This window comes from Hypanus sabinus, chromosome 9 (genome assembly GCF_030144855.1).
Source record: "Hypanus sabinus isolate sHypSab1 chromosome 9, sHypSab1.hap1, whole genome shotgun sequence".
NCBI lineage: Eukaryota > Metazoa > Chordata > Chondrichthyes > Myliobatiformes > Dasyatidae > Hypanus > Hypanus sabinus.
Genome location: NC_082714.1, coordinates 2851451 through 2864084, shown reverse-complemented (window position 1 = coordinate 2864084; position 12634 = coordinate 2851451). Strand labels below are relative to the sequence as shown.

General features: G+C 43.8%; 1 protein-coding gene across 2 annotated transcripts in view; it reads left to right on the top strand.

The window, feature by feature from the left end:
• rab11fip3 (RAB11 family interacting protein 3 (class II)) overlaps positions 1 to 12634 on the top strand; it is a 201396-nt gene that overhangs the window by 134115 nt on the left and 54647 nt on the right. For both annotated transcript variants that reach the window (XM_059978857.1, XM_059978856.1), the window contains exon 4: positions 281 to 492. In XM_059978857.1, coding sequence (XP_059834840.1) covers positions 281 to 492 — 212 coding nt within the window. The remainder of the gene's footprint in view (positions 1 to 280; positions 493 to 12634) is intronic.

The window sequence follows — 12634 nt, the reverse complement described above, 5'->3', positions numbered from 1 at the left end:
CATCAGGTGATTTTTGCCGACATCACTACCTCTGCTGCAAGTTTACCCTATTGATTTGGAAACCAGATGTTTTCTATACTGTTGGGTATATCAATAGCTTGCCCTTCTATCACTGATTACGGGATAAAGTACACAAATTACTCCAGTTAACTGTTCCTGTGACTCCCTCAGTGTTAATAAACTTAATGTGCAGTTCTGGTGTGGTGTTCCACCCAGTTGCTAAGGTGACATGTTACACTGATCCTGTAGTCTAATGTTCGCCTTGCTCCATTTGTTTTAGACTAACGAAGTGACAGACAGTGCTTACATGGGCTCTGAGAGTACGTACAGTGAGTGTGAGACTTTCACAGATGAGGACACGGGTACGCTGATTCACCATGGAGCACACGATGAGTTGGAAACTGACAGTGCCATAGATGCTACGTTAAACTCGGAGTTCACAGACACGCCTGAAGATCCTGAAAACAGTGTTCTCTTTAATGGGACCATGAAGTAAGTTCTGGATTTGTTAACATTTACTCTTTGCTGAGGATCTCCTTCCCTATAAATTCACATCATGATTGACTGCTGGGTTTGCACTTAAACCATGTTGTTAAATCCCTGAAGTTGCAATTCTCAGAAGCAATACGGCATGGATACAGGCCCTTCATCCCAAACATGGTCTCCACCCTCCTGAATTTGCCCAATATTCCTTCAAGCCCCACTACAGCATGTACCTGTCTAAGTGTTTCTTAAATTATACTATTGTGTCTGCCTCAACCACCTCCTCTGGCAGCTTGTTCCATAAGTTCACCATGCTATGAGAGAAAATGTTGCCCCTAAAGATAAAAATCTTTATCCTCTCAGCCTAAAATTATGCCTCCTAGTTTTGTTCTCCCCTATCTTCGAGAAAAGATTATTACCCTCTACCTTATCTATACCTCTTATGATTTCATAAACCCCTGGTTCTCCTACATTCCAAGGAACAAAGGCCCAGACATTTTAACCTCTCCCCTAACTCAGGCCCTTTAGTCCTGGCAATATCCTCTTTAATCTTGTCTGTACTCTTTCCAGTTTAATTACCTCTTTTGTATTACAGGGTGACTAAGAGTGTATACAGCAATCCAAGTGTGCCCTCATCAACAACTTGTACAACTGTAACATGATGTCCCAACTCCTGTACTCAGTGCCCTGACTGATGAAGGGCAGCATGTTAAATGCCTTTTTCACCATTTTGTCTCCCTGTGACACTGTTTTCAATTAACTCTGCACTTGTGCTCTTAGTCCCTCTTTCACTACACTCCATAAAGCCTTATCATTTTAAGTTTTAAGTCCTATGTTGTTTTGACTTTCCAAAGTTCACCAATTCACACTTATCCCTATTGAAATCCACTTACCTCTCCTCAGCCCACTTCTTTAAATAAAGAAGGTCCGTTCTATTCTTGGTGCTGGTGAAACCTGCAGACTTTGCTAGATATAAATGTGATCAGCAGGGGCAGTATTGGAATTGCTTCTTTTCATGTTATATATCAATGATTTGAATGATGGAATTGGTTTTTATAGCCAGGTTTGGACAATACGAAGATGGGTGAGTATTGAGGAAGCAGGGCATCTGCAGAAAGGCTTAGACAGATAGAGAGAATGGGCAGAGAAGTGGGAGTTGAATATAGTGTTGGAAGTATATGGTCATGCACTTTGGTAGAAGGAATAAAGGTGTGGACTGTTTAATAAATGGGGAGAAAATTCAGAAATCAGAGGAGAAAAGGGTCTTAGGAGTCTTTCTGCAGGATTCCTTAAGGGTTAACTTACCATACCAATTTTCTCTTGGGCAGCTTTTTTAGAGCTTTTGGGGGAGGGTTTAAACTAATTTGGCAGGGGGCAGGAACCGGAGTGAAGGGACTCGATAGGACGGATGGTAAAAAAAAGTAAACATCACGTGCAGTCAGACTGTCAGGAAGAGCAGGCAGATGATAGGACAAAATTGCAGGGTGAATATCAGTGCATTTGGGATGAAGAATCAAAAAGGATAGTAAATACAGTATTCAAAGTGTTATATATCAAAGCATGCAGTGTAAGAAATAAGGTGGATGATTTTGTTGCACTATTACAGATTGTCAGGTATGACAATTGTCGCTGAAGGACGTCTGTAGCTGAGTTGGAAGCTGAATATCCAAGGTTACACATTGTAATAGAGGGATAGGAAGGTAGACAGAGGGGGTGGCTTGGCTCTGCTGGTAAAGAATGTCATCAAATCAGTAGAAAGATGTGCCATAGGATCGGAAGATGTTGAATCTTGTGGGTTGAGTTAAGAAAATCAAGGGTAAAAGGATGTTGGTGGCAACAGTGGCTGGGAGGTGGACTACAGATTACAGCAGGAAATAGAAAAGGCTTGTCAAAAGGGCAATGTTATGGTAGTCATGGGAGATTTTAACATGCAGGTTGATTGGGAATATCAAGTTGGGAATGGGTCTCGAGAGTGAGTTTGTTGAATGCCTTTTTAGAGCAGTTTGACGTTGAGCCTACTCGGGGTTAAGGTATACTGGGTTGGGTGTTATGTAATGAACCGGAGACAATTAGGAGCTTAAGGTAAAAGAACCCTTAGGAACCAGTGATGACAATATGATTGAGTTCAACTTGAAATTTGATAGGGAGGAAGTCTGATGTAGCAGTATTTCAGTGGAGTAAGGGAAATTACAGTAGTATGAGAAGACGGTAGCCAAAGCAAATTGGAAGGAGCTGTTGGCAGGGTTGTCAGCAGAGCAGCAATAGCTTGAGTTTCTGGGGAAAAATGAGGATGCAAGACATATGTATTCCAAAAATAAAGAAAATGGTAAAATAGTACAACCATGGCTGACAATGGAAGTCAAAGCTATTGTAAAACGATAAGAAAGGGCCTACAACAAAGCAAAAATTAGAGGAAAATTAGAGGATTGGGAAGTTTTTTAAAACCTACAGAGAGTAACTAAAAAAGTCATTAGAATAGAAAAGATGAAATATGAAAGCAAGCTAGCAAATAATATCAAAGTGGATAGTAAACATTTTTTCAAGTATGTTAAAAATAAAAGAGAATGAGAGTGGATATAGGACCGCTAGAAAATGAGGCAGGAGAAATAATAACAGGGGACAAGGAGATAGCTGATGAACTAAATGAGTATTTTGTGTCAGTCGTCACTGTGGAAGACACTAGTAGTATGCCTGATGTGTGTGAAGGAAGAGAAGATTCAAGATTCAGAAACTTTGTCATTCTAACTGTACATCAACTCTGCAGGGCAGAATGAGACAGCATTTCCCAGGAGCAGTGCAATCATAACATAACAAACGCAACACTAAATAATAAACATAACAATAAATAGTAAAACACAACAGCCACATGTCAGTTAAAAACACGTTATAAGAGTTCAGTGCAAGTTAAAAGTGTCCAAAGCAGAGTCAGGTAGAGCAGCTATTTAGCAGTCTGACTGCCTGTGGGAGGAAGCTGTTTAGTAGCCTTGTGGTTTTAGTTTTGATGCTCCTGTAACATTTACCTGATGGCAGAAGAACAAACAGTTCATGGAGAGGGTGTGAGGCGTCTTTAATGATGTACCGTGTCTTCTGGAGGCATTGACTCTGAAAGAGGTCTTGGACAGAAGGGAGGGAGACCCCAATAACCTTCTCTGCTCCCCTAACCACCCTGTGCAAGGTTTTGTCGGCAGCACTGCAGCTGGAGTATCAGGTTGTGATGCAAAAGGTCAGCACACTCTCAACCACGCCTCTGTAGAATGTAGTTAAGATGTTACTGGGGAGTGATGCTTGTTTAAGCTTCCTCAGAAAGTGCAATCTTTGCTGGGCTCGTTTCACAATCCCAGTGGTGTTCCTGGACCAGGTGAGATTGTCCGAGATCTGCACCCCAAGGAACTTGATATTTTCCACTCTCTCCACTGTGGAGCTGCTGTTGCTGAGGAGTATGTGCTCAGGCTGAGACTGTCTGAAATCGACGATCATCTCCTTGGGTTTGGTGACATTAAGCATCAAGTTGTTGTCACTGCACCAGCTCTCCAGGTGTTTGACCTCCTCCCTGTATATTGTTACATCATTTTTGCTGATGAGCCCCACCACTGTGGTATCATCAGCAAATTTAATGATCAGGTTCTCCTTGAATCTGGCTGCTCAGTCTTGTGTTAGCAGTGTAAACAGCAATGGGCTAAGCACACAGCCTTGTGGGAATCCAGTGCTCAGTGTGATGGAGTCAGAGATTTTCCTGCCAACACGGACTGACTGTGGTCTCTCTGTCAAGAAATCCAGAATCCAGCAACACATGGCAGTGTTAAGGCCAAGCAGCATCAGTTTCTCCACTAGTCTCTGCGGGATGATGGTATTGAACGCTGAACTGAAATCAATGTACAGGATTCTGGCATAAGTATCACTCCATGAGGGGCCGCTGCGTCCATGCGCGCCGCCATCTTTATTTATTTGAAGTGGGTGTAGTTAGTATTACAAGAGAGAAGATGCTCAAAAAGCTGAAAGACCAAAAGGTATATAAGTCATCCGGACCAGAGGAACTGCACTCTAGGGTTCGTAAATAGATAGTGTTAGAGATGATGGTGGCACTAGAAATGATCTTTCAAAAATCATTGGACTCTGGCATGGTGCCAGAAGACTGGAAAATTGCAAATGTTACTCCACTCTTTAAGAAAGGAGGAAGGCAGCAGAGAGGAAATTATAGTCTAGTTAGCCTGACCTCAGTGGTTGGGAAGATGTTAGAGTCAATTGTTAAGGATGAGGTGATGGAGTACTTGGTGACACAGGACCAGATTATATCACCCACAAAATGCTGGTGGAACACAGCAGGCCAAGCAGCATCTATAAGGAGAAGCACTGTTGACATTTCGGGCTGAGACCCTTCGTCAGGACTAATGAAGTTAGTCCTTCGGCCCTTCAACTTCTTGATATCTTTCGGCCCTTCAACTTTTCAATCATATTTTCATCTGCAGATTTCCTGGTGATTGCTCACCAGATTATATTAGAGTGGTTTCTTTCAGGGAAAATCCTGCCTGAGGAACCTGTTGGAATTCTTTGAGGAGATTACAAGTAGAATAGATAAAGGGGATGTAGTGGATATTGTATATTTGGACTTTAAGAAGGCCTTTGACAAGTGCCGTGCATGAGGAGATTACCAAGTTAAGAGCCCAAGGTATTACAGCAGAGTTACTAACATGGTTAGAGTATTGGCTGATTGGTAGGAGGTAGCGAGTGGGAATAAAAGGATCCTTTATTGGTTGGCTGCCAGTGACTAGTGGTGTTCTGCAGGGGTCAGTGTTGGGTCCACTTATTTTTGTGCTGTATATAATTTATTTAGATGATGGAATAGATGGCTTTGTTGCCATGTTTGCAGATGATACAAAGATTGGTGGAGGGGCAGGTAGTGTTGAGGAAACAGGTAGGATGCAGAAGGACTTCGACAGATTCGGAGAAAGGGCAAGAAAGTGACAAACGAAATACAATGTTGGAAAATGCATGTTCATGCACTTTGGTAGTAGAAATAAATGTGTGGACTATTTTCTAAATAGGGAGAGAATCCAAAAATCTGAGATGCAAAGGAACTTGGGAGTTCTTGTGCAGAACACCCTGAAGGTTAACTTGCAGGTTGAGTTGGTGGTGATGAAGGCAAATGCCATGTTAACATTCATTTTAAGAGGTCTAGAATACAAGAGCAAGGATGTGATGCTGAGGCTTTATAAGGCACTGGTGAGGCCACACCTTGAGTATTGTGAACAGTTTTGTGCCCCTCATTTTAGAAAAAATGTGCTGCCATTGGAGAGGGTCCAGAGGAGGTTCACATGGATGATTCCAGGAATAAAAGGGTTATCATACAAGGAACAATTGATGGCTCTGGGTCTGTATTCACTGGAATTCAGGATGAGGTTGGGGAGTGGGGGGGAACTCATTGAAACATTTTGAATGTTGAAAGGCCTAGACAGAATAGATTTGGAAAGGATGTTTCCCATGGTGTGAGAGTCCAGGACAAGAGGGCACAGCCTCAAGATAGAGCGGCGCCCTTTCAAGACAGAGATGCTGAGAAATTTCTTCAGCCAAAGGGTAGTGTATTTGTGGAATTTGTTGCCACTTGCAGCTGTGGAGGCCAGGATGTTGGGTATATTTAAGGCAGAGATTGATAGGTTCTTAATTGGACATGGCATCAAAGGTTACGGGGAAAAGGCCAGGAACTGAGGTTGAGGAGGAAGAGAAAAAAAAGGAACGGCCGTGATTGAATGGGGGAGCAGACTCGATGGACCAGATGGCCTAATTCTGCTCCCATGTCTGATGGTCTTTTGGTTGAGCTGGTGCCAAGGAAGGCAAATGCAATGTTACCGTTCATTTCGAGAGTACTAGAATATTTGAGTAAGGATGTAATGCTAAGGCTCTAAAAAGCAGTGGTCAGACCATACATGGAGTATTATGAGCCATTTTGGTCCCGTGATCTAAGAAAGGATGTGCTGAGATTGAAAGGCTTTATGTATGAGGAGTGATTTATGTCACCATATACAACCATAGATTCATTTTCTTGTGAGCATTCTCAATAAATCTAATAGCCATAACCAAATCAATGAAAGACCACACCAACTTGGGATTCAACCAGTGTGCAAAAGACAACAAATTGTACAAATACAAAAAGAAAGAAACAATAATATTATATAAATGAGCAATAAATATTGAGAACATGAGATGAAGAGTCCTTGAAAGTGAGACTATAGGTTGTGGAACATTTCAACGATGGGGCAAGTGAAGTTATCTCCTTTGGTTCAAGAGCCTGATGGGTGAGGGTTAGCAACTGTTCCTGAACCTGGTGGTGTGAGTGCTGAGGCTCCTTCCTGATGTCAGCAGCAAGAAGAGGGCATGTCCTGGATGCTGCTTTCCTGCAACAGCATTTTGTCTAGATGTGCTCAATGGTAGGGAAAGCTTTACTCGTGATGGACTGAGCTGTAACTACTACTTTTTGTGGGATTTCCGTTCAGGGCATTGGTGTTTCCTTACCAGGCTGTGACAGAGTCAGTCAATATACTCTCCACCACACATCAGTAGAAGTTTGTCAAAGTTTTATATGTCATACCGAATCTTCACAGACTCCAAAGGAAGTAAATGATGCTGCCATGTTTTCTTCGTAATTGCACTTGCATGCTGGGCCCACAACAGCTCCTCTGAAATAATAACAAAGGGGAATTTAAAATTGCTAACCCGTTCCACTTCTGATCCTCTGATGAGGACTGGCTCATGGACCTTTGGTTTCCTCCTCCTGAAGTCAACAACCAGTTCCTTGGTCTTGCTAACATCAAAATCAGAATCAGAGTCAGGTTTATTATCACCGGCATGTGTCGAGAAATTTGTTAACTTAGCAACAGCAGTTCAATACAATACATAATATAGAAGAAAAAAATAATAATAGAAGCATAGAAAACCTACAGCACAATACAAGCCCTTCAGCCCACAAAGTTGTGCCAAACATGTCCCTACCTTAGAAATTACTAGGCTTACAATAGCCCTTTATTTTTCTAAGCTCCATGTACCTATCCAAAGGTCTCTTAAAAGACCCTGTCATGTCCGCCTCCTCCACCATTGCCGGCAGCCCATTCCATGCACTCACCACTCTCAGAGTAAAAAACTTACCCCTGAAATCTCCTCTGTACCTACTCCCCAGCACTTTAAACCTGTGTCCTCTTGTGGCAACCATTTCAGCCCTGGGAAAAAGCCTCTGACTAGCCACACGATCAATACCTCTCATCATCTTGCATACCTCTATCAGGTCACGTCTCATCCTCCTCCACTCCAAGGAGAAAAGGCTGAGTTCACTCAACCTATTCTCATAAAGCATGCTCCCCAATCCAGGCAGCATCCTTGTAAATCTCCTCTGCACCCTTTCTATGGCTTCCACATTCATCCTGTAGTGAGGTGACCAGAACTGAGCCCAGTATTCCAAGTGGGATCTGACCAGAATTCTATATAGCTGCAACATTACCTCTCGGCTCCTAAATTCAATTCCATTATTGATGAAGATCAATACACCATACACAAAATGCTGGTGGAATGCAGCAGGCCAGGCAGCATCTATGGGGAGAAGCACTGTCGACGTTTCAGGCCGAGACCCTTTGTCAGGACTGAAAGGAAAGATACTAAGAGATTTGAAAGTAGGAGGGGGAGGGGAAAGTGCAAAATGATAGGAGAAGACCAGAGGGGGCGGGTTGGAGCTAAGAGCTGGAAAGGTGATTCACAAAAGGGATACAGAGCTGGAGAAGGGAAAGGATCATGGGACAGGAAGCCTAGGGAGAAAGAAAGGGGGAGGAGAGCACCAGAAGGAGATGGAGAACAGGCAGAGTGATGGGCAGAAAGAGAGGAAAAAAAGGAGGGGGGAGAAACTAAATATGTCAAGGATGGGGTAAGAAGGGGAAGAGGGGCATTAACGGAAGTTAGAGAAGTCAATGTTCATGCCATCGGGTTGGAGGCTACCCAGCCGGTATATAAGGTGTTGTTCCTCCAACCTGAGTGTGGCTTCATCTTGACAGTAGAGGAGGCCATTGGTAGACATATCAGAATGGGACGTGGAATTAAAATGTGTGGCCACTGGGAGACCCTGCTTTCTCTGGTGGACAGAGTGTAGGTGTTCAGCGAATGGGATCCCACAACCAAGCACATCTTTCCCTCCCCCCTCTTTCTGCTTTCTGCAGGGATCGCTCCCTACCCAACTCCCTTGTCCATTTGTCCCCCCCATCCCTTCCCACCAATCTCCCTCCTGGCACTTATTCTTGTAAGCAGAACAAGTGCTACAGCTACCCTTACACTTCCTCCCTCACCACCATTCAGGGCCCCAGACAGTCCTTCCAGGTGAGGCAACACTTCCTGTGAGTCGGCTGGTGTGGTCTACTGCGTCCGGTGCTCGGTGTGGCCTTTTATATATTGGTGAGACCCGACGCAGGCTGGGAGACCATTTCGCTGAACACCTACGCTCTGTCCGCCAGAGAAAGCAGAATCTCCCAGTGGCCACACATTTTAATTCCACGTCCCATTCCCATTCTGATATGTCTATCCATGGCCGCCTCTACTGTCAGAATGAAGCCACAATCAGGTTGGAGGAACCACACTTTATATACCGGCTGGGTAGCCTCCAGCCCGATGGCATGAACATTGACTTCTCTAACTTCCATTAATGCTCCTCCTCCCCTCCTTACCCCATCCCTGACATATTTAGTTATTTTCCCCCATGTTATTTTTTCTCTCTTTCTGCCCATCACTCTGCCTGTTCTCCATCTCCCTCTGGTGCTTCCCTCCCCCTTTCTTTCTCCCTAGGCCTCCCGTCCCATGATCCTTTCCCTTCTCCAGCTCTGTATCCCTTTTGACAATCACCTTTCTGGCTCTCAGCTGCATCCCACCCCCTCCAGTCTTCTCTTATCATTTCGCATTTCCCCCCCCCACCCCCTCTTTCAAATCTCTTACTATCTTTCCTTTCAGTTAGTCCTAACGAAGGGTCTCAGCCCAAAACGTCAACAGTGCTTCTCCCTATAGATGCTGCCTGGTCTGCTGCGTTCCACCAGCGTTTTGTGTGTGTTGCTTGGATTTCCAGCATCTGCAGATTTCCTCGTGTTTGCTTTTTGAATACACCATATGCCTTCTTAACCACAGAGTCAACCTGTGTACCTGCTTTGAGTGTCCTATGGACTTGGACCCCAAGATCCCTTTGATTCTCCACGCTGCCAAGAGTCTTACCGTTAATACTATATTCTGCCATCATATTTGACCTACCAAAATGAACCACTTCACATTTACCTGGATTGAACTCCATCTGCCACTTCACAGCCCAGTTTTGCATCCTATCAATGTCCTGCTATAACCTCTGACAGCCCTTCACACTATCCAGAACACCTCCAACCTTTGTGTGATCAGCAAACTTACTAACCCATCCCTCCACTTCCTCATCCAGGTCATTTGTAAAATCACAAAGAGTAAGGGTCCCAGAACAGATCCCTGAGGCACACCACTGGTGACCGACCTCCATGCAGAATATAACCTTTCTACAACCACTCTTTGCTCTCTGTGGGCAAGCCTGTTCTGGATCCACAAAGCAATGTCCCCATGGATCCCATGCCTCCTTACTTTCTCAATAAGCTTTGCATAGGGTACTTTATCAAATGCCTTACTGAAATCCATATACAGTACATCTACTGCTCTTCCTCCATCAATGTGTTTAGTCACATCCTCAAAAAATTCAATCAGGCTTGTAAGGCACGACCTGCCCTTTACCAAGCCATGCTGACTAGTCCTAATCATATTATACCTCTCCAAATGTTTATAAATCCTTCCTCTCAGGATCTTCTCCATCAACTTAGCAACCACTGAGGTAAGACTCACTGGTCTATAATTTCCTGGGCTATCTCTACTCCCTTTCTTGAATACAGGAACAACATCCACAGCCCTCCAGTTCTCTGGAACCTCTCCCGTTGCTATTGATAATGCAAAGATCATCGCCAGATGATCAAACTTCCCTCGCTTGTCACAGTAGCCTGGGGTACATTTTGTCTGGTCCCAGCGACTTATTCAACTTGATGCTTTCCAAAAGCTTCAGCACATCCTCTTTCTAAATATCAACATACTCAAGCTTTTCAGTCTGCTGCAAGTCATCACTACAATCACTAAGATCCTTTTCCATAGTGAATACTGAAGTAAAGTATTCATTAATTACTTCTGCTGTTTCCTCCAGTTCCATACACACTTTCCCATTGTCACATTTGGTAGGTCCCATTCTTTCACATCTTATCCTCTTGCTCTTCACATTCTTGTAGAATGCTTTGCGGTTTTCCTTAATTCTGCCCGCCAAAGCCTTCTCATGGCCCCTTCTGGCTCTCCTAATTTCCTTCTTAAGCTCCTCCATGTTAGCCTTATAATCTTCTAGATCTCTTAACATTACGCAGCTCTCTGAACCTTTTGTAAGTTTTTCTTTTCTTCTTGACTAGATTTATTACAGTCTTTGTACAGCACGGTTCCTGTACACTACCAAAACTTCCCTGTCTCATTGGAACGGGCCTATATAGAGCTCTACACAAATATCCCCTGAATATTTACCACATTTCTTCTGTACTTTTCCGTGAGAACATCCATTTCCAATTTAAGCCTCCAATTTCCTGCCTAATAGCCTCATAATTCCCCTTACTCTGATTAAAACCTTTTCTAACTGGTCTGTACCTATCTCTCTCCAATGCTGTTGTAAAAGAGATAGAATTATCTCTTATCAGGATTATCAGGCAGTGAAGAGGGCAAATGGAATGTTGGCCTTTGTTACAAGGGGAATTGAATACAAGAGCAAGGATGTTCTTTTGCATTTGTACAGGGCCCTGGTGAGACCACACCTGGAATATTGTGTACAGTTTTGGTCTCCAGGTTTAAGGAAGGACATTCTGGCAATTGAGGAAGTGCAGCGTAGATTCACTAGGTTGATTCCTGGGATGGCAGGGCTGTCTTACGCAGAGAGATTGGAGAGATTGGGCTTGTACACGCTGGAATTGAGGAGATTGAGAGGGGATCTGATTGAAACGTTTAAGATAATTAAAGGATTTGATAGGATTGAGGCAGGAAATATGTTCCAGATGTTGGGAGAGTCCAGTACCAGAGGGCATGGATTGAGAATAAGAGGTCAGTTATTTAAAACAGAGTTGAGGAAGAGCTTCTTCTCCCAGAGAGTTGTGGAGGTGTGGAATGCACTGCCTCGGAAGACGGTGGAGGCCAATTCTCGGGATGCTTTCAAGAAGGAGCTGGATAGATATCTGATGGATAGGGGAATCAAGGGATATGGGGACAAGGCAGGGACTGGGTATTGATAGTGAATGATCAGCCATGATCTCAGAATGGCGGTGCAGACTCGAGGGGCCGAATGGTCTACTTCTGCACCTATTGTCTATTGTCTGTTGTCTAATTATGATCACTATCTCTAAAATGCTCTCCCACTGAGAGATCTGACACCTGACCAGGTTCATTTCCCAATACCAAATCAAGTAGACCCTCTCTTCTTGTAGGCTTATCTACATACTGTGTCAAGAAACCTTCTTGAACACACCTAACAAACTCCACCTCATCTAAACCCCTCGCTCTAGGGAGTTGCCAATAGATATTTGGGAAATTAAAATCTCTCATCACGACAACTCTGTTGTTATTACACCTTTCCAGGATCTGTTTCCCTATCTGCTCCTCGATATCCCTGTTACTATTAGGCGGCCTATAAAAACCACCCAGTGAAGTTATTGACCCCTTCCTGTTTCTAACCTCCACCGACAGAGACTCCGTATACAATCCCTCCATGACGTCCACCTTTTTTGCAGCAGTGACACTATCTCTGATCAACAGTGCCTCGCCCCTACCTCTTTTGCCTCCCTCCCTGTCCCTTCTGAAACATCTAAAACCCGGCACTTGAAGTAACCAATCCTGTCCCTGAGCCATCCAAGTCTCTGTAATGGCTACCACATCATATCTCCAAGTACTGATCCATTCTTTAAGCTCATCCACTTTGTTCACAACACTCCTTGCATTAAAATAGGCACATCTCAAACCTTCAGTCAGAGCGCATCCCTTCTCTATCACCTGCCTATCCTTCTTCTCACACTGCTTACAAGCTTTCTCTATTTGTGAGCTAACCACCTCT